The 22,830-nt window shown below is 44.4% G+C and overlaps 1 protein-coding gene across 4 annotated transcripts in view; it reads left to right on the forward strand.

Moving 5' to 3' along the window:
• The first annotated feature begins 1,084 nt into the window (after nt 1-1,084).
• Nucleotides 1,085-22,830, forward strand: part of PMP22 (peripheral myelin protein 22) — a 49,018-nt gene continuing 27,272 nt past the window's right edge. The window contains exons 1-3 of one of the 4 annotated variants that reach the window (XM_015416941.1): nt 1,085-1,323; nt 4,337-4,438; nt 5,623-5,725. In XM_015416941.1, the coding sequence (XP_015272427.1) occupies nt 4,361-4,438; nt 5,623-5,725 (181 nt within the window). In that variant the 5' untranslated portion in view covers nt 1,085-1,323; nt 4,337-4,360. Of the gene's footprint in view, nt 1,324-1,375; nt 1,599-2,647; nt 2,796-3,349; nt 3,445-4,336; nt 4,439-5,622; nt 5,726-22,830 lie in introns of those variants that run through there. The other 3 variants (XM_015416943.1, XM_015416942.1, XM_015416944.1) reach the window with 3 other exon arrangements.

The raw sequence follows: 22,830 nt of genomic DNA on the forward strand, positions 1-22,830 counted from the left end.
CCAGCTCCCCAAGACGGTTGCCTGCCTATCTTGGGTATGGGGAGAGAGCCTCTTGCTTTCGGTCTCCCCCTCCGAGGGAGTACCAGCAAGGGGGGAATGAAAAAGACCCCTAAAAGACTAAAAGAAATAAAGTGGGCGAGCAGCTGCCACTCTCGGTGAAACTGAAACCAGATCTCTGAAATTTTCTGTGTTTTCTTACACCCCCCCCCAGTCAGTGCCATGTTTATATGTTTACACCTCATTCCATGAAGCTAAATGTCTTTTTCTTCTTTTGCATGTCAGAGCTGCTTCCTTTACTATCATGTTCCTACAAGGTTCTCCTTGGCCTAAAAGGTCACACTGAAGGAGGGTTGGCAGATCTCCCTTGGCCACCTGCAGAGGATGGGGGGGGGGAAGGGTTGCCAGATCTAAGTTGGAAAACGCCTGGGAATTTGGGGATGCAGCCGTGGGGGGAGGGACCTCAGTAGAGTACAACACCACAGAGTCCAGCCTCCAAAGCATCTGCTTTCTCCAGGGGAACCAACCTCTGTAATCTGGAGATTAGCTGTAATCCCAGGAGATCCCCAGGTCCCACCTGGAGCTTGGCATCCCTACAGCACAAAGAAAACACACACGTGCCTCCCCCCAAAAGCAAACAAAAAACAGAGAAAAGCCAAACACTGGCATCTTGGATGGTCTCGTTAGTGTGGTAAAAATGGAACATGGGAGAGGGGTGTCTTTTGTTTCAAAGGGGTGAGTTAAACTAAACTCCTTTTGCAAGTACCCTAAAATCCAGTGACTCTTCAGCATTATGGCGGCTGAGAGTCGCTACACAAGTGTCAGGGCATGCCCTCCTCCTGTTGTCCCATTATTTCTCAGCTCCGTTTGTGCCCAGACACTGATAGCTGGAAGAGAGCGACTGCTCCGCTGGCCTTGGAAGGCTTTTCATCAAACGTTTCGCCCACTAAGATGTCAGACCAGCCCCTCCCCCCCTCCGAGTAATTCTTTGCTCACCCTAAATAGGCCCTGCGTGCTCACTATGTTCCCTGCTGGGGGATAAAGATAGAGAGATGCTGTCTCTTTAAATAGTAGAGGGTGTTCTCTCTCAGGCCACCATGACATATCTGGGCGTTGGAACGGGGTCTGAATAAACCCGGCCAGCACGAGACCAGCGCTCGCAGTAAAGGGATTGCAACTAGAGAAGGCTCACTCTACGCGCAGAGACTCAGGAGTGGTTTGGGGCAGCTGTTTCTGCTTGGGATCCAGCAACAGGACTTTACGCCATCTGGCTCTCGCTTTCTAGGGTATTCTCACTACCAAGCAAGGGGACTCTCTTTGGCGTTGGTAAGTCCACCTTGAAGACTGCTGGTCTCTCTCGCGGATCTGGAGTTTCGGGGCCTTTTTGCAGCACCGGGTGTGTGTGCGCGCGCGCGCGCTAAGCAGCCTTGGGACTCCAGAATATCGCATCTCGATAGAACGTCACGGCTGTTTGTTAATTCAGATCACCCGCGGCCGCAAATCGCGCGAACAGCTGCCAAAATTCCAGGGGTGGTGGTTGTGAGAAAGCGCGACACGACCGAAAGAACGCGGAGTATAGGAACTCTTTCTCTTGACAAAATGTAAGTCATGGAATTGAAAGAGGAAGTGCTGTGATCGATTTCTGCTTAGAAAAGGGAGGTGGGTGGTTGGGACAGATCGGGACGCTTTGGGGGACGCGCGGGTGAGGGAAGCGGGAGACCCAGCCCTCCTAGTCCAGGAGCGATGTGCTCAACCCTGGAGAGGGAAAAGAGCGATTTTTAAAGTCGCGACAAGGAAACGCACGTGCATGGATATGGGCTGTAGGGCAAAAGCCCGAGGTCTCTTCTGATCAAGATTAATGGGGCACTACTGGGGTCTCCTCGCCCTGTAAAGTCTGCGCGGATAGTTGATAAAAAGAGGACAGTTTGTTTATCCTCGGACAGTGTGGACGATTGGTGCCCCCCAACAGCCCACTGGTGGGGCTGGCCGCCTCATTCTGCTTTCTTTCGAGCCCATTAATGGGTAGCCCTGTTTCCCGGGGCAGCACTGAAAGCCCTTCCGACCGTCAAGACTAATTTATTTCTGAGAAGAAGAGTTGGTTTTATACCCAGCCCTTCGCTACCGAAGGAGTCTCCGAGCGGCTTACAATCACCTTCCCTACCTCTCCCCACAACAGACACCCTGTGAGGAAGGTGGGGCTGAGACAGCTCTGAGAGAGAACTGTGACTGATCCAAGGTCACCCAGCTGGCTTCATGGGGAGGAGTGGGAAATCAAACCCAGTTCTCCACATTAGAGTCTGCCGCTCTTAACCACTACACCTCCTCTTGTCCGTCCTTGAGCAATGAGCATCGCTTTGCTGGGACGAAGCAAGAAGCGGAGTTCAGCGGGAGGCCAGGCTAAGCAAAGCCGCAAAGGTCTAGCCATTCGGTTTCCACGTGGGTTGTAGGGAGCGGTCTGGGGAAAGAAAAACAGGGGAGGGGAGGAGGAAGCTCTTCCGGATTCTGCTTTTGGCGTTGTAGACCCCGTTAAGGCAGGTACCGAGTCCTCCTTTTTCCTCGGGAAAAGTATTTCTCGAGAGGCAGCGTGATAGACACACCCCGCCCGGCGCTCCGCCACAATCGGGGCGTTGTTTCTTCTTAAAGACGAACTTTTCAGCTCCCGCCCCCTACCGGGCTCAGTCGGTCTTGGATTTGAGACGCGCGGGCAGCCGCCTTGGGATCGGAACCGAAGTCTTTCGGGCGGTGGTTACTATTTGGGGGAACAGGCGGCGGAAAGAGGAGCGCACTGTGGCAGGACAGTAAGTAGCTTATTCGGGGTGGGGGGAGCTTTAGCCAAGTGGCATCGCAGACGTTATGCCCTTACGCGTCTTGCCCGTTGCATTTCGGATTCAAGAAATCATCATCGGCGTCCCGTTTAAATCGATTCAGTCGAGCCCTGATCTGTAGGAGCCGCTCGGCCTTCATTCCCGCTTCGGGAGTTTCGCAGCTTCTATGCGTTTACTCCATGGAGGAAAGTGAACTACTCCGGGCTGGGCTGGATATAATTAGAAACGGGTCGAAACTGTTCAACACGTAGGTCTTTCTCCCTCCTCTACTCCCTCCTCCCTCTCCCCGCCGGAATTCTACCCTTTATACAGTCGCTTGACAGACTCGTTTGGAGCGGGAAATGGTATTTAATTTTTTTAAGTACCTTTTTCTTTTCGATCACTTTCACCCCATGGCAAAGACCTCTTTTGTGGTTTTCCTGTTGTATGGCAAGTATCTCCTTATTAGCCCCGGGTTTTCCAGTCTGCCTTTGCCTGGGCCCCTGCTGTCCACCCTCCCTAAAGAATTTGTCTGGCCGTCCACCCACTGAGTCCAACAAGGAAAGCTGCTTTGAAAGACTCTGACAAACCGCTGTGGTGATTTTGTCCCGCCATTTGGGAGTTTCTGTATTTGTCCAAGCAGGTTTGTCATCTTGTTTGGTTGTGGGAGAGCTGGGCTGGGTTAGCTCGAGGGGGCTGCTGGTGGAATGGGGCTGCAAAACGTTGATTATTCAGTGGAGAATGGGGGCTTTGTGGCATAACGGTTTTCCATTCCCTGCTTCCAAGCCATCCGAGCCAGCAGAGGCTTGGTCCAGGCGGAGGGGGGCGGCGGCTGTGTTTTCAAACTTTATTTTAGCTTTACTTTTGCAATCCCTGTTTTTGGCTTTACTTTTGCTTTGAAGGTCTTTCTTAAACACCCCTTCAGAATACAGGTATTTGATTTTTGTCTGCTTGCCGTTTCTGAAGAGAGCCTCTTGACTAAATGGAAACTTTGAGGAATGTAATGGTATTGGGAGTGTCTGCCATACACCAGAAGGTTTCCAAATCTGGGGGAATTGGAATTGAACCCTAAGCAAGTAAATAATCCAAATAGTAAAAATTTAGGGTGAAGTAAGTGGGGAGTTTTGCAGCATTTATTCCAAATCCTTCTAGTGTATTTGACTCCCTTGGCACTAATCACTGCACTTTTCCAAACAACGCCATTTGTTCAGCATCCGGTTTACTTCAAGTATTGTCCTTTTCAGTCGTTCAGACAGTCAAAACTAATTTATTTCACGACGCTGTAGTGCTTTCAGCTGTCCCAGAAAAGAAGTTGCAGACTTTCTCTTTTCTTTGCATTTAGCCTTTTTCTGTTTATGAAGCAGAGACATAATTTCTGAAGGTATTTAGCCTCCTTACACAGCAACTCTGACAGTGTTTATTTTCCATCTCAGCTGCACCCTCTGCTGTTCAGTATTAGAGGATAGGCTTCCCTCCACTGTCTAATCCTAAAAGTTGGCTCCTTTTACCTAAAGGCATTTTTCCTTTCCCTCCAGATCAATCCAAGACCTTCTGCCAAAATGCTTCTTTTGTTGCTGGGGATCATTGTACTGCACGTGTCCGTTCTTGTCCTTCTCTTTGTGTCTACAATCGTCAGTGTAAGTATAAACATCTTTAGCGTCTTGCATTAAACACATAGTGAGCTGTGGTTTAATGAGAGTTAGTATCTGTTTCTAGTTATGTGTTGTTTTTTTTACATCACTTCTATGTAGGTCTGTGGCATTACTTCCAAGTAATGGATCCTTATTCTGCAGTCCCATGGGATACTTACTTGGGAATAAACCCCACTGAAATCATGGAATGTCTGAATAAGTACACTTAGGGCTGGATTGACTATTTCTGATTGTGTCATTGGTACTGTATAAATCCAATTTACTTCATCTGAGAGGAGAAAATGTAGAAATTGAAGCCCAAACTGTTGTGTTCTCCAAAATAGCTTCATTGCTACCTCTGGATCCTGGCTAAAGAGCTTTATTTTTCAAAAGATTATATCTTTGTGTATACGATAATTTTTGCACATCTTTTGCCCATTAAAATGGGTAAATTAGAAACATTTCAGAAGCAATGTGAGCCAGGATTCAGCCTCAGAGATGTTTCAAATGCCAGAAGAATGTGCACTTGAACATGTGCAGAGTATACCCTTGCATACTGAGTAGGCCCAGTCAGCCAATACCTACCCTGTACTGGAAGGAAAAGATTCCTGCAGTAGTGTGCTTGAGTCCCATTTCCAGTTTTTTATTAAAAAATCAAAACACTGCTACTGGATTGTCCTAGGTAGAGAAATACAAACAGCCAAATGGAACTGATTGTGTGAGCAGCTAGCTCAACTCTTGGCAGCCTCATTTGCATGCTCTTCAAGAAAGCCTTATAAAAATACTTCCAGAACTCCTAACAAGTGGGAGGTGAGGTCTGAATGGAATTGGATTTCCCTTCCAGTGTGAGATTTGGCAAAGGTTTAGAGATCCCCCCCCCTTTTGCAACAAAGTCAAAGAAACGAAAGAACAAAGCAGAGATTTTTCTCTCCGAATAGTGGTATATGTGTATTTGTGTATATGTTTTTGGGCAAAAAAGGCCTTTATTTATATGCTTTGCAGAAAGTTTGAGTAAACTGCTGATGAGTCTTCTTTAGCTCATTCCTTCAGAGTTCAGAACTTGGCAAGAATGACCGTGTCTGGTGAAGGTCCCCTAGGAAATGTATCTGATGAATATAAGGCTTTTGCTGGTGTTGAGTTTTCTTTCGGGTTTTCCCTTGTCTTATCATATTATCCTTCTTATTTTTCAGCAATGGCTCACTAGCAATGTGCGCACAACAGACCTTTGGCAGAACTGCACCATGGGACCGGCTATCCCAGATATATTTCATTGTTCAACATCATCCCCAAATGGTGAGGACTTTGGCTGAAAGTGTTGTCATTTGTCAGGACAGTGTTTGTTACCATTCTTCACTGTCCCACCTTACCCCTGTGAAATATTTATTGGCTTGATGTAAGCTGTTAGTCCATAGCTTGTTCTGAGTACAGTTTGGGCAAATTCCCATCTTTTTGGCCATGCCAGTGTGTGCCTTGCAGTGTTGCTAGGGTTGCCAACCTACATGTGAGGCCTGGAGATCTCCTGGAATTACAACAGATCTCCAGACTCCAGAGTTCAGTTCCTCTGGAGAAAATGGCAGCTTCAGAGGGTAGACTTTACGGCATTGTACCCTGCTGAGTTCCTTCCCCAAATCCCTTGGGCTGCACTCCCATCATTTGCAGGAATTTCCCAACTCAGAGTTGGCAACCCTAAGTGTCCCCCTCAACTTTAAGCAAGTTTTGTGTATTAGATCCACATTTTCTCACTCCTTGTCAGACTTTTTGACACCTTCAGCTGCCTGACCTGCATTATGTTTTTGAATGTAGACCTTCATTTGTGATCTTTCTTCACATTTTTTTTTTTAAAAATCAGCTGGCTGGCCTCTTCTTTGTAAGTTTGCAGGAACTCCTGGGATTTGGTTTAGTGCCAGAAGAAAGTTTTACACATGAACTAAATGGCAACAGTCTTATGCATGCAGTGGTTGGTAGCTATATTGGTTCAAAGGCCCTCCCCCCAATCTATTTTATTAGGCACAGCTTCTCCAGCTTTCTTCATTAGGCTATATGTTTCAATAAAGGTGGAGAAAGAGGGGGGGGAAGATGCTTTAGGCCATAATCTTATCTGCATTTTATGTAGAATGTGTTTAGATTTGATTGCTGTAGATTAGGTTCTGGGTGGAGCTGGTATCAAATTGCACCTTAGTTTTCTGCGAAATGATGAGGCTGCCATTTTTTGTTCTGTTTTGTAATATAAAAATCAATAACTATTGGAAATTTATATATGATATTCTGTGCTCGCTTCGGCAGCACATATACTATATGATATTCTGTACTGCATGCTGTATAAACTACCATCTTTTTGACATATGCTTGGAATGGCTTAACCCTTGGAACATCATAGGTGTTTGCTTATATTTTGTAAGTCAGTAGATGCAATAATGTCTATTGAGTAAGACACTGAGAACGAACATAGTCAGGAGATATAGGTTCAAATTGATGCTCATCATGTACTTAGTTGCCCTTGGACAAATCCTTGTATTTCACCTTTAATCTCTGTAGAAATTACTAATAGTGTAAGGGTGAAAATTGAGTCTGTTAAGGAAAATCATGTTGGAAATGTGGTGAAAGGGTCCTAATTTGCCACAAGAGTTCATAAATTCCATGTCTGTACATCTCCAGCAATTACTACAGCATTACTATAGGTAAAGGTTTCCCTTGCTTGAAAGCCAGTTGAATCCAACTCTAGGAGGTGGTGCTCATCTCCGTTTCCAAGCCGAAAAGCCAACACTGCCCAAAGACGTTCCTGTGGTCATGTGGCCGGCATGACTCAACGCCGAGGCACATGGAACACTGTTACCTTCCCACCGAAGTGGTACCTATTTATCTACTTGCAATTTCTTGCTTTCGAACTGCTAGGTTGGCAGGAGCTGGGACCAGAGATGGGAGCTCACTCTATCATGCAGCACTAGGGACTCGAACTCCCAAACTACAGACCTTCTGGTCTGCAGCTCAGAGTCTTAACCTCTGAGCCACCGCAGCTCAGTATAGCATTACTATAGCAGCAGACAAATCTTTGTAAATCTTGTTGCCTTTGTTTTGTTCACACATTTCGTATTAGCTTGTAGCTAAATACTCCAAAGGCTTAGTAACTAGAAGTGCCGCATTCAGCAGTTCAGGAACAAGATAATTCAGGCATCGGTTATTTTGACTTGGTGATCATAAAGAATCCTTTTACTCTCAAAGATGTTTTAACCACAGAATATTTTATCACATATATACTTTATGGTTAATAATATACCTTATGGTTACTTTTCAGTTTTTTGACAGCTTTTGACAGGGTATCACACCAAAGTCTGAAGGTGGGAAATAGCAAGAATGACTGAATTGCCACTTTTCTCAGTGGAGGGAAGTGGGCAATCATCTTTCCTGTTGATCTGGAAATGAGACTGGTACTATTCAATTGATAAGTAATATGGCATCAGACTATTATCCATGATACTAAACATGGAACTTCTTGGTTTGTAAGTGATATTATTCTGATTTTCAGGCACTAGGGACAAGTAGCGGGACAGTTGTCTTCATCATGACTTGCTTGCAAACCGTCTCAATCATGTTCTTCGGTTCAGAGAGCCAGGAGCCCCCTTTTGAGCACCCTATTCTATGCTGCCAGTGGGTTTGCTGTTGCTCTGTTGATGTCCTTTATAAAATGAAACTGTCTACTACATTTACATGGTGGATGTTGCTATCTCTCCCAACTGTCATTCATGTCTCCAGGGTCATAAGCCTTTGCAGGCATTTTAATTATTACAAGTATTCATATCTGTATTACTGCAGATAGAAGGGGTGAGAAGAACTATTTCACCCTATTGCAGTCTTACAACTCATGTGGCTGTTACTCTTATGAGGGTCCCAGAACTGAGTAAAGTTGTCGCTTGGGGTCAGGGGATAAACGCAGTCGGTGTGTCATTTGGTTCTTACTCCCCCGGCTGATCTGAAACCATCATCCCCCTGCTGTGCCCCCGATTAGTATAAATTCACCCTCACAATTCGTCCCCAGGCCCATGCCAGTATACTGGCTTCTTCCTTTACTGGACGGATTTAAAGGGAGCGATCAGACAGCAACATCTGGGAAGCATCCCGCAGCCGTTGGAAACCCATTCTGCTCCACTGCATAAGTGGAGCTAAAAGATACCCGGGAAAATCCGGTAGTAAACGGGTTGCGATGGGCCACGGACGGACTTCCCCCTGTCTGATCGCTCCAGCGTGCTCTCATGCCATCAGGATGGTCTGATAAGGCCATCCCGGCTCCGTGCTGTTGTCCCCCCCCCCCTCTCAGTATGCACATCATCGCAAACTCCATAGGGAGCCCTCAGTGCAGAGGTGCTGTTCATCGATTCCTCATTTAAGTGCATGGGAAACAAACAGCACAAAAAAAACCCCAACTCACCTGCAGTTGCGTCTGATCACACACTGACAGGCTGCGCCTGCAGTTTCAAAGGGAGGTGTGCTCTCACAACTGCGGGTCAGATTCCTCTGGAGGAAATAGCCTCTCCTTCCCGCCCCCCCGTTTTATCTGGTGTGTGTGATGGCAACCTCAGTCACACGAATGTGTTTCCACCTCTGAACATCTCTTGCTTTGAAAACCCTATGGTGTTGCCATAAGTTGGTTGTGACTTGACAGCACTTTCCACCACCAAGAGAGTGCCCCCAACTATTCTTTCTTAAACTCAAAGCAGTTGTGGGAAGCTGCAGTCTGGATTGGAGGTTTATATTGGGGGAGACAGTACTTATCTATTCCCCTGCAGGCTCTTCTTATCATACTTGCCCTCTCCTTTCTGGTTTTTCCCGGGGGACTTTTTGTTTTTCCCGGGGGGGGGGGGGGAGTGCAAATACCTGTGTCTTTCCACAGCAAAATAGTAGCTGGGAGGGTGCATTTTGATAAGAAAAACAGCCATAGGAAAAGAGATAAGAGTCCCCTCTTTCTTATGAGATTACATTCCAGACTGGAGCTCTTTGTAGCTGTTTAGAGTTTCTTTTTAAAAAATTCAGGGAAAACATTCATACTTACACTCTCTTCCTGCAGGGTATTGATATTCAGGGAGGAACAGGCCAAGTTTTCCATCTTCCCTTACTGAATATACTTATTTAATTCTGTTTTCTTTGGTGTACTTCCGAGAAGGGACCATGACTCAGTGGTAGAGCATCTGCTTTGCACGGAGAAGGTTCCAGGTCCAATCCCCAGCATGTCCAGTGAAAAGGATCAAGTAGTAGATGATATGAAAGAGCTCTGCCTGAGACCCTGGAGAAGCACTGCTGGTCAGACTAGATGGTACTGACCTTAGTAGGACAAGGGTCTGACTTGGTATAAGGCATGAGTTCATTTGGGAGCAATTTCTTAACTTGCAGCATGTCTCTGTAAAATCTCCAACTCCACAGGTATGGGAGTCTTGGCTCCATAAAATCAGTGATTTCCGGCATGTATGCTGTGTGTGAACCAATTTGTTACTTTTGACATGTGCTAGAAAGGGTCCTGAGGGAACTTTATGGAGAATTAGGGGTGAGCATGTGGTAGAAAGGGTCCTGTGGGCAGTGTGTGGAAGAACTAGGGGTGAGCTATTCAGTCCAAATAGCTGCCATGCATTCGTTGGTGGGATTTCGTGGCATGTTGGGTTTCAAAGGCTTCTGTCAGTCAACTGTTTGATAATAGAACTGTGGAAGTTCCACACTGTGAGGGATTTTTGCAACAGCTTGCCATTATAACAATAGTGATTTTAACAATGCTAAGAGCAGTACTTCATGGCTTGAATCCTCACTCTGCTGTGGAAGCTTGCTGGGTGACCTTGGGCCAGTCACACACTTTCAGCCTTAGCCGACTTCACAGGTGTTATGAAGATAAAATGGAGAAGAGGAGAATGGTGCAAGCTGCTACGGGGTCCTCATTGAGGAGAAATGTGAGGTATAAACAGAGGCCCAATCTGCTTTACCAAACCCACACTGTTATTTTACCAAACCCACACTCGAACAGAAAAAGATGCAGCTCAAAACCACATTCGGATACCCTGGGCCAATGCCATACTGACTGCAGAGTCACCCCTGAATGGCCATAAATCTATGCAGACAGCACAATAAAACTGAGAGATCAAACGAAGTGAAAGTGGCATGCAGTCTGGACACTGCCATAAAATCCGACAACCAATCAAAGTGAAAGTGGCATGCAATGGAGAGGGGCATTTCTGTTTGAGCGTGGGTTTGGTAAAACAGTGGAGCAAATGCTAGATGCAGATTGGGCCAAAGTAAATTTTTCCAGGAGATGGAACTCTGCTAAAATGGGTGTGTGCCTACCAGTGATGCTTTCTTCTTGTGCCTCAGTGTTGGCTCCTAATGGTACCATTTCAGAATAGCAGGTGCAAGAGTCTGGAAATGTAGCAGATTTACATGCTACAAATGTCCTTAAGGAGCATTTAATGGTATTAACTTCACCATGGCTACAAATGCATGGTAGGCAAACCAGTTCAATGTCAGTCATGCATGGCAAACTTTGACTGTGGCTTGCCTTTCAAATAAAAGATGGTCTTCATTAGGTTCCAAAAATCAGGGACCCTGTTTACACAGCTGGGGAAGGCTTGGTAATTACTTCTCTAAGTGGTGATGGTTACATAGAAGAAGTTCCAGATTTCACAGAACTATGGAAGAGAAATTCCTTTCAAATCCCAAAGCACAACTACTATTAAACACTTAACTTTTATTTTGGAAAGGTAAACTCTTTACAACCTGAGCTTGATTTCAGCAGAAGGCAACCTATCCTGAGATGTAATTTGAGAGCCCACTCTTCTCTGGTCCATAGATCATGCTGGTTGTCAGACACTGGGACAACTCAACCACTCTTCTCTTTGCACTCACCTGTCTTGACCTATCAATTAAAAAATCATTATTATAGATAGTGTTCTGTTCTTCATAATGGATCACAGGTCTTCCATGATCTATTTTATAGTGGGAAAGTAACTATGCTTTGAATTGTGGGCATGCTACTGTGCAGCCTGATCCTGTGAATATTAATGCAGGAAAACGATTCCACTGGATTCTGTGGGCCTTAAGCCCTAGTAGGAGGGCTAAGGGGCTCAGATGAAAGCATCATGATGGTAAAACTATCTGTACCAGGGCACATTCAGCTAATACTCTCTCACACATGGTCAAAGAAAACAGCACACCAGGGGTGGATGAGAGCTCTCAGAGACGTACAACTGGATTTGTAGAATCCAGGTCTTGCTGAAGAGGGTGTTTCAGTGAATGCGCAAAGATTGTGAGAGTGGGCTCCCCATCTGTGCATGTTTCTTGTAAGGACTCTATGTGTGCAAATGTTCAGGAGTCCTGATTGCATGGAGAGGACCTGTCATGCATACAGTTGTATTTGTGTATACTGTATACACAAATACCTTCGGTGGGAAGGTAACAGAGTTCCGTGCGCCTCGGCGTTTAGTCATGCTAGCCACATGACCATGGAAACGTCTTCGGACAGCACTGGCTCTTTGGCTTGGAAACGGAGATGAGCACCGCAACCCTAGAGTCGGATTCGACTGGCTTTCGAGCAAGGGAAAACTTTACCTTTACCTTTATGCTGTACACAGATTTTACATGTATAGGTCAGAGGCACAGCTTGTTGCCACACTCCTCTTTCCCCTCCATTGAACATGTGAAGGAGGCTTACAAAATACATCACAGTTAGAACAGCAGTTTTACTTTAGTATGTGCTGGATCTTAATCACTGTAATAGTTAATTTACTTCTGGAATTTTTTTAAAAAAATTATACCCTGCTTTTCTCCCCAATGGGACCCAAAGTGGTTTGCAACATTGTTCCCCCCCCTCAGTTTTATCCTCACAGCAGCCACCACCCTTTGAAAGTATGTGATTGGCCCAAGATCCCATGGTACAGATCTTAGTCTGACACTCTAACCACCACACTATGCTTAGCAGTGAATCTTATTAATGTCCTAATAACTCTCTGCAGAGGATTTATGGGCCATTTATTTGGTATTGTAGATTGAGCAAAATGTATTGTAGTTTGGAGTGCTGTGGGTTATTTTACATAACAAAATTCTATGGTGTTTGAATCCACACAGAGTATCTTTTTCTATTCCTGCCCTATAATAAACAGGATCATAATTCAGACCCTTCTGCACCTCAGGAGAAGTGGCTTGTGGACATACTGTGACTCTCTCCACACTTTGCTCTCCAGCCTTATAAAGTGCACACTACAGTGCACCTACCTATGTTTCAAAGGTGTACCCCAGTAACCTTCTAATCCCTGGGCCTTTGAGTGTGGCACCGCTCCTCCTGGAAGCAAGCTGTCAGTGGTTAATCAGGGCAGAGGCAGGCTACTAGATGTATTGAGATGAGGTAAAAAAGGGTGTTGGCATTGTAAGTGTGGCTGGATGTATTGCATTGTGCCAAGTGTGAGGCTGACACTTCAGGAGGGGAGTAGGATTACTGTGCCTTCTGTGAAAGTCCTGCATTTTGCTGGGTGATGCCCAACATAAAGCAAATGTGCCTGTTATCAATAATAAAGGTACCCTAATATAAATGTATAATGTATCTGAGTACATTATAGTATACAGCTTGATTTCTGTAAACTGCTATAATCTTGGGAATTGTTTTGGTTAATTTATCAGTCTAGATTTGACTGTTCAACCACAAAATTGGCATAATACTCTTAATCAGAGATGCTTTTTATTCATAGACCAGAGCTTTGCAAAAAAAATGGCCACCACTGAGGGGAAACCATGGCACTTAGCGGGAATAGTTTCAATAGAACAGGCTTTACTACTGTCTTCAGAAGTGCTGATAGGAGTTCTATTTGACATGTGGAATCCCTGAACCACATGCCAGCTTGAGGAACTGGTGTCTGTTTTTTTAGCAGCTGCTAGTTGCAAGAATGTAAGCTTTATTACCCCTCCCGGCAAAACACATGCTGGCAACAGTCCATAAGTACCTAGCACTAATTGCTTCAAGGCAGCAATCCTATGCATACTATGCCCACTGGGCACAGTGGTACTTAAATACGCAGGAGGTCAGGTTGCACAACAATAGGCTTTGTAACTTCCCCATGTCTCCAGTTAATTTTCGCATTATTCCAACCTCATTTTTGCTTGTCACTGAGCTAGGAGTGATTTTCTACAGGAACACAGGCAGGGCCTGATTCAGAAGAACTTCACAAGTTTGTGGTGGTGGACGACAATGTAGTAGTTGTTGAATGGATTCCTAGAAGGCTTTCTGTGCAACCATAATTCCAGGCAGTCCTTATTTTGTTCTACTTGGGAGGCAAGAGCCACGAGCGTAGAAATACGGAGCTCTTTTTCATTACCTTGTGAAGGTAAAGCCTTGTCCCTCCCCTCCCCATATGCAGCAGCTGCTTCTCTGAGGTTTCCTTTAACATCTCCAGCCATCTTAGTGTCGATGGAGAAGGAGGGAACAGTCATATGTATCCCACCAGTTAATTTAAAATTGAGAAAATGGGCCTCAGACCCCAAAGGGTTGTCCTCTCTTAGTACATTTCTGTTCCTCTTCTAACAGGCCCGGGGGGAATATCTTATGGGCTTAATGTGTGGAAATGGGCAGTTGAAGCTATTCATGGCATGGAGGGGAACAATATCACCTCGTAAATAACATCTCATTAAGCCACTGTTAAAGAGACAGGCATCTTTTCCTCGAGGTAGTTGGCAACCTTGTGTCCCGCAGTTGCAAGTAGGTAGGTGAAATGTAGCATACGTAAACGGGGGAGGCAAAGCCTCCACCTAGGTGAATTCTGTACATCAAATGTATAGAGACAGATCAAATGTTGCATTTTTAACTGATGAAATCACAAACAAATCTGTGGTCAAAACACGCAAAATAAATGCAACAGTAATCATATAAGAAACAAAACCAGTGATAATGCCAAACTCATATATATATATATTATTGTAGAATCACAAACATAATAAAGAGCAATTATCCAAAAGGGGGTGGTAACAAACTCAAACCCACAGTAAGTCACAGCATATCTCAAAAGCAGCAGACTTCCTTCATATATAGAACAAGGTTCTTCATATATAGAACAAGAAAATAGTTGTTGACATGTCCTTGAATTGAAGTTCAAACATCTATATATTGTGGCTTGTAGTAAATAAGATCCGTTCCAAGTAGAACCTGCACAGTTCCAGATAATCAGCATTTCAGACTTATTCCTTCATCAGGTAAATTGGGTAAGTCTTCTGCAAAAACCATATATAAACAATACCAAGAATCGTTCTAAACTTCAACAAAATGTCATATGAATCATATCAAATGCAAGTCACACTCTTAATGTGCAAAGGATGCAAAATGACATGCACTGCCGCAAAAGACATGAGCACGCACCTGGAAGTAAATAAAATCTACAAAGGATTAGACTGCATGCAAAGAGGGTCAGTGGCTATGTGATAGGGTTGTCAACTCCAGCTTCTGAGATGCCTGGATTAGGCATGAAGCTTGGGGAGGACAGAGTCTGGGGAGAGGAAGGAGCTCGACAGGTATGTGATGCCAGAGAGTCCAGCCTCCAAAGCTCCATTTTCTCCAGGGGAACTATTCTCTTCTGTTGTCTTATGATCAGTTGTAATTCTAGAAGAACTCCAGTCCCCACCTAGCGGTTGGCAGCCATATTATATAATGTCCGCACTTTTTAAAGCTTCATATTTCAAAGTCATAGGGCTAGAAGATGGCTGTAAACTGAAGCACTGTTGTAATTGAAGTGCTTTCAGAAATGTTGTTTGGTGGATCTGATTCTCTGTGTTTTACATCCATGTTTTCTGTAGGACTTTGTCAGAAAAAACAGTCACATTGAGGGAAAAGGTTAATTAACTAATGGCAGATTCAGGCATACAAGGCGGTAGGATGTAGCTTTCCTGGCTTTATCCCACATTAGGCCACAGCCTAGGTTCCCTTTTAGCTGTGCCAGGCTGTGCTGGTGCACCAATTTTCCCTGATCAGCGCAGCAATTTTTTTCACAGCGCAGGGGCGGGAGGTGTTGTGGGCGGGTGAGCAGAAGGCAATGAGGAGAAGCGGGGGGGAGGACGGGGCGCCTGCATGTCCATTCCTCCTTCTCCCGCTCTTGCCTGGGCAGGAAGAGATGCGCCGCCGCACAGAGAGGCCCCTCCCGCAGCTTTTGTTGTCCTTCCTCAGTGAAGCGCCGCCACCGGCGCTCGCCCATGGGCAGCTCCCATTCCTCCACCGCCTGGCTTGCCTTCTCTCTTCTCCCTGTCCTCCTGCATCCCTTTAGTGCGGGGCTGGCTCCAGTGGGGCGCCCTCACCGCCGCAGCAGCAAGAAGCCCCTCGGCGGCTCCTGGCACTGGCAGCAGATGAGTGCACAGAAGAAGCCAGGATACTGGTGGCTACCCGCTTTGTTCCCTGGCCGCGCTGGAGCCTGGGTGGGTGGCCTGGCTTTATTTTAAATGGGAGTGCAGATCTGGGTTCATTTCTATATTTAAAGCGAAAGGGCACCAGGAAAACAATGCAATAACCCATTCAGAGACTGGCTTGGTCTTCTCACCGCTCTGCCCTGTGTAATACTGGGCATAGGGTTGCCAGGTCCCCCCTGGCCACTGGAAGGGGATGGGGGAGTAGGGTTGCCAACTTCAGGTTGGGAAACTCCTGGAGATTTGGGGATGGAGCCTGGGATGGACAAGGACCTGAGGGGGGCACAATGCCATAGAGTCCCCTCTCCAAGGCATTCATTTTCTCCAGGGGAACTGATCTCTGTAGTCAAGATGAGGTGTAATTCCAGGAGGTCCCCAGGTCCCATCCCTAACTGGGTGTGTGTGTGTGTGTGTTATGCAGACATTTTCTCTCTGTGGGAAGAAGTCAGAAGACTTTCAGAAGGGGGCCTCCTGACAGTTCTGGCTGTTTCTCACAAAAAGAAACCCCTTCTGTGTATGCCTGTGGGTGACTTCTCTGTGTATAAGAGGAGCAGGCTGACTGGAAAGTCTAAATGGCCCAGGAACAAGCCCAGTTCAACAGCCTCTCTGATGCTCAAGTCAGGGCCAAGCCATCCAACCTGCAAGTATTACACATCTTCTTTATTCAGACTTGGAGTCTCAGAGCAGCTTACAGTTTACAATCTCCTTTCCTTCCTCTCCCCACAACAGACACCCTGTGGGTCTGAGAGGCCTCTGAGAGAACTGCTGTGACAGAGCTGTGATTGGCCCCAGGCCACCCAGCTGGATGCATATGGAGGAGTGGGGAATTAAACCGAGTTCTCAGATTAGAGTCCACCGCTCTTAACCACTGCACCAAACTGGCTTAGAAGGACAGGGTTTAGAAGCACACACCAGTGAGGTGGGGAAAATCAGAGATTGTATTACTTGTTCTCACAATTAAAAAAAAAAGAAATTAGCAATTTCAAATTTTGTTTTTCATTCTTCCTAGTTTGAAAATTGGTGGGTGCGTGGGGGGGAGGGGGGCAGAAGGTAGCCTCGCCTAGTGAGCAAAAAAACCTGGCACCGGCCCTGACAGGAGCACCCAGGCTGGGATCCGTGCAGGACCACAGGCCATGGGCAAGTTTCTCCCTCCTCCAAGTCAAGCTTTAGGAAAAAGCAGTAATGCACCTTATATTTTTCCTGTGATTTTTTTTCAATCTGCTATAAATGCTCCTGCACAACTTCAGTTCAGAATAGCTCTGTAAATTCCAGGACTCTCAGCTCAAATCTCCTTCCCCAGACCTATATGCTTTCCTTGTATGCTATTCCTTTTGCCACTGGTATTTAGCTGCTAGTTAGCCTTGTTGGTACCTTGCCACAGAATGCATTTTCATGTTCTCTCTTGATAATGCAGCAGTCTCACTGTGAAGAGGGCATTTTCCCAATTTGAACAGAGTTGGCTAATGATTTTCAAACGGCATTCCCAGTGTTGGCTCTTAAATAAAATAAAGTATCATGACTGATCACTCTGGAGTTGGCAGGCAAAAGGTGTGTATGCTTTATTAGAAGAGAGGGGGAGATAAGGCTAAGGCATGAGGCTAGGATGACTTAGGTAACTTGATGATACTGTTCATGGCTATGATGTATAAATCATTTCTAAAATATAGTTTGAAAGAGTCATATAGTATGTTCCATATAAATATAAATAAGTTTAATATAAATATATGGCTTGTAATACAAATGATAATAGTATATATGTTATATCTGTATGTTTTGTATGGTTTTACACTGAAATAATTTTTTTTTAAAAAAATGTCGGCCTGCTCACAGTTTTAAAGCTAGCACCACTTTTGACTCACAGGGTAAAATTTCTGCTCATGAGACTGCATGCCTTAGAGGGAACATTGGCCACAGGCTCACAGCTATCATTGTTCATTCTCAACCTACAGTGGAGCTTGTTCATAGCAGAGGTTAAATTCAAGGTTGCCTGTTGCCTGGAGACAAAGGGTCCTGGTCTCTTTGGCTGCGGTCACACACACGAAATAATCCACTTTCAATCCACTTTCCAACTGGATTTTGCCAGTTCACACAGTAAAAGTCCAGTTGGAAAGTGCACTGAAAGTGGATTGAAAGTGGATTATTTAGCATGCATGACTGCAGCCTGAAATAGAGGCTTAATGGAATGTTATTCACCAGGCAGTGTGACTTATCTCCATGCCACAAATAGCTTCAGTTGTCCATTTCCACACATTAAGTCTCTATTACAGGGACAGACATTTTTCTTCAGGCCCACTGGCAGCCTTAATAGTACTATCGGATCACGTAGGCTTTCATTCATAACCAGGAATGAAAAAATCAACCTTAACAGGAAGTATGCAGTGTGTTCAGTAATGGTATACAGCATTGCTCTCCATTTTCAGGACCAAGCAGGCTCTGAAGTGCTTTGTGTCTCAGTAAATAAGTATGGTGGGCTTATCAAAAGAAAACTGGACACAGAAAGGATCAATTGGATAGATAAATGGATTGACAGCTCCCCCTCCCCAGCAGGCTTCCTGTGTTCTTAATCACCACTTTCAAGGTCAATGCTGTCCCACTACTGGACTGCCAGGAAAAGTTTCACTTGCTGATTGGTTCTGTATGCAAATATTTAAACACCCAAAAGCCCTGGGAGAAAAAAAAGTTGGCAGCCCTACTTAAATTCTGCAGAAATTCTTGTAGCATATCCCAGTTAGCTTCCCTTCTGAAATCTCTCTGTGTTAGACTGTGGTTAAAGATACAGGATAAGGGCTATTTTTAAAAAACTGGCATCCTTAGTCCCAGTGTTTTAGACAAACAGGATTCTTAGCCGTCTCCAAGGTTTGGTTTTATTGAGTGAAAAGTATGCTGCATCCTAAAGGACGGGGAAAGAAGGGAAACATTATTCTCTCCCCACCCCCTAAAATGTCATTTAGCATGTTAACTAGTCATGATCAAAGAGCCTGTAATTCCTTGAGCTCTTTGACCCTTATTTTCTCCTCTTCAGTGATGCTGTTTTAGTGGAGAATCTGATTATAATCTTTTGATGTACAAGTGGGATTCAGTTCTGGATTCTTGAGATGCGGCTACATGAACACTGCCTGGCAGCACAAGTTAAACTATGAGTGCATCATTCAAACTTGTAATTTTTGCATATTGATCATTTAACTGAGGTTCCACCTTAACTGTGGAAGAATGTGCCCAACTCCACCTAGGTGATCCAGGGATGCAGGCATGGGCAGGAGGTATCCCATGTTTATTGTGGGATGTGTGGTTTTCTGAGGCCAGGAAGAAGAGGCTTCTAGTGGAATGCAATGTAACTAGAGTTGCCATCTGGCCTAGAGAAAAATATCCTGTCCTTTATCAGAGGCTAAATGTTTGGAAATGTGCAGCTGAAGCTTTTCATGACCTGAAGGTAAATAACACGCTATTAAGCCTCTATTAAAGGACAGGGCATTTCCCCCCTCTAGGTATTCGGCAACCATACCACCAACACAAAATGACTGCCAAACTAAAGTGTCCTTTTGTAACAGAGAGAAAAGTGTATAAATCAGTGCTCCCTGTGGACACAAAGGTTATGCCTTCTGGTCTCTTCGACGTACTTTTGCTCCAGTGAGATGGAAGAATACCAGGATTGTGTTGTTGGGGAAGAAAGAAGGGGGCATATTGAAACACATCAGTAGGTACCATGGCACTGTGGTTGCCAGCCTGATATGCAAAAAGTCCAGTAGTAATTGCTTACAGGTCAAACTGATATTAAAGGATTAGCTGGAGGGAGCATTCTAAAAAGTAGTAACCCTGCATGGCACCCATGGGCACCATGTTGGGGATCACTGGTTTTATTGTATTTATTGAAATGCTGTAACCCGCCCTGAGCCCGTTTACGGGATGGGCAGGATATAAATGCAATAAATAAATAAATTAAGTAAATTAAATAAATTAAAGGGAAAGGTTTTAACAGCTGCTCTTTGTAATATGAGTTAGCAGTTATATTTCCTGTGCTATTCTTTTATGAGTGATAACATGAGTGAATGGCTCTTTTATTATAAAGTAGCAACTTTGTTGCAAATTAGCTGCATGGTAATTTGATGGTGTAGCATAATTAAAACAAATTTTTTAAGTTGAATTACCACCTTTTTATTGGCCCTGCTATTCTTTCTGTAACAGCTTGATACGCACAAACTGAGCAACTGAAGCTCTTCTTGCTATACCTCCATGCCAGGAAAAGCTCCAGCTGTTCCGAGTCTGCATGTTAGGTTCTTGTTAAATAGCTGGGAGCGGAGCCAGTGAAAGAATGGTTAGGTCTATAAGTGAAGCAGGATTGCAAGTGCCATGAATTATTCTTAAATGACCATAGGTATACCCTAAAGGGTTATAGTAAGGCCCAGGAGGCACTGGATTGCATAGATAAAGTTAGGAATGTCAAGCATCTCCTTGGGATGTTCTCCAGAGAGTGCTTATCTTACTTGCAGGGGAAGGGAGCAGGCAGAGAGCCTGCGGGAACAAGTGAAGCATTTGCATGCCCAGCTCAAAGCCTTTGCAGTTCAACAGAGCCTTGCAATCTTGTAGAGCTTTAGGGGAAGGAAAGATCTGTGGCTCAGGAGTAAAGAACATGCTTTGCATATCAGAACTATCAAGTTCCATCCTTGGTATCTCTAATTAAAAGGTTTCTGGGGAAAATCTCCCCCTGTATGAGATCTTGGAGAGCTGTTGCCAGTGAAGACTAAATAGTTCTGAGCTAGATGGGTCAGTGACTTGATTCTGCATAAGGCGTTCTCTCTCTGTTCAGAGGCTGTTTGCATTGAAAGAGCTTTCTGTGAAAATATATGGGGAACTGCCATACATTTTTTAAATAGAAGAATCGTAATTTCAAGCTTCCTTCTCCCACACTAGTGAAGAATTCTTGTCAGTTAGGTCTGTTAATTTCCTGTAAGCATGTTCCATTACAGGATGGGTGTGCAATCTGTTAAGAACAGCCTTGTCCTGCAAGATATCAAATGGGACAAAATATAGCACACTTATTTCATGAGTTTTAAAAATGCCATACCTCTGGCTTAGAACTTATGACAACCAGTATATAAACATCTAGCGAAATCAAGTATGCTAAAAATACAGATCCAAATGGGCTGACTAAAATACTTGCCCTACCTATTCTCAGCATGCTTAGATAACAAAAGTCTTACATCACTGTTGGGATGTACTTAGGCTCAGACCTCCAAAGAAGGGAGTTCAAGCAAGAGAACAGTCATCAGTCGCTGCTTGTATTGGGATACAAAGGCAGCTTCCGATGTTGAAGGGCTTATGCTGGTGCAAAGGGAATGGATGTTCCTTAGGGAGCATAGTGTCTCAGTAACTGAGTGCCTTAAGCCAAAATCAAGACCTCAAGTGTTTGCTGACAGCAACACTCCCTGCCATGCTAACTTCTTTGTGCAAGATTTATCGAGGAACACTAAAAAATACAGCTCACTACTTCTAGTCTGTATAGTCCTCAGACTTGCAACTTGATTCATCTTGCTTTGACTCCTCCATAGCCATTCACCAACTACGGTGGATTCTGTTGATATGCAGGATTCACTCTGAGGCATCCTTGTGAAATTTCTGCAGGATACTAAACTTAAATGACTCTTGATTTTGTTATACAAATAGATTCCCAGTCAACAAAATTGAAGTCAAAATGAGGAGGAAGGTCTTAGTGTTTTAATTGCAATCAAGACACCTGAAAACAGTTAGGCCAAACCAGCCTATCAAAAATTGACTGCTTTTGGAACACAATCAGGAAGTACATGAAATTTTATAATTGAAATGACATACTCATGAAGATAACATTCAAAAAGCATAATTGGTTACAAAGAACAATGCATCATTTAAGTAATAATCCACATTGGTCAAATGTAAAGAAAGGTGTGTCTAAATAATATCTTAAAATGTTTACTTAACCTAACCTGAATAATATTGGCCAAGGATTCTTTATACCCCAAAAATGTGTTTTTTTTTCTGATACGAAGCTAAAATCCCTTTTGACCCAGACACTGCAAAGTTTTACCCTAAACAACTAAAAACCATGAACTCTGTGCCTGTCTTCTATACCAAAAAATAATGTTGTTTCCTTGTCTGCTAGCATCAGCTAGAAAATCAATCTAACCTACAGGAGGAAGGCCTACTATTTAGTAGGCCTTCATTACATCCTAATAAAATCTTACTTAGGAGAAAAATCTATAAAACCAGAAAAATATGAATAATCAGAAGAAGAAAAATCTTTATATTCCCATTCATACTACAGTTTGGTGGAAGTGCATCCTATAAAGGAATCATTTGTGTAATTTCCCCTCCGTTAAGCGTGTGTTCTCCTTAGGAGATTTTACAGTGTAATTCTGGGTCAAGTTATTTCTGCGAAAGTCTGTTGAGCGACTTAGACTAGTATAACTGTACATTGTGCTTTGGTGGTTGTTACTCTATGACATGAAGTGGGAGCTGCAATTTTATGGTGAGAATTTTCCATGAATGGGGAGGGTGTACAGGAAGACTAGTAGGCTTGCCATGTTTGGCTAAATTATTGATTGAGTCAGTTTCTTTAGGTACAGCATTTTTTCTTATACAACAGCACAGACAGGTTTACCACTATTGTATTGAAATCATAGTTGGAAGGGCCCATACAGGCCATCTAGTCCAACCCCCTGCTCAATGCAGGATCAGCAGAGCATCCCTGACACGTGTTTGTCCAGCCACTGCTTAAAGACTGCCAGTGAGGGGGAGCTCACCACATCTCCCTAGACAGCTGATTCCATGGTTGCACAACCCTGACTGTAAAAAAGTTTATTTCTAATATCCAGCTGGTACCTTGCGAGTCCTACCCTTTGCTGCCAACAGGAACAGCTCCCTGCCCTCCTCTAAGTGACAGCCCTTCAAATACTTAAAGAGAGCAATCATGTACCCTGTCAACATCTTCTCCAGACAAAACATTCCCAAGTCCATCAGCCTTT

This window comes from Gekko japonicus, unplaced genomic scaffold, assembly GCF_001447785.1.
Source record: "Gekko japonicus isolate JY-2015 unplaced genomic scaffold, Gekko_japonicus_V1.1 scaffold444, whole genome shotgun sequence".
In the NCBI taxonomy this organism is placed as follows: Eukaryota; Metazoa; Chordata; class Lepidosauria; order Squamata; family Gekkonidae; genus Gekko; species Gekko japonicus.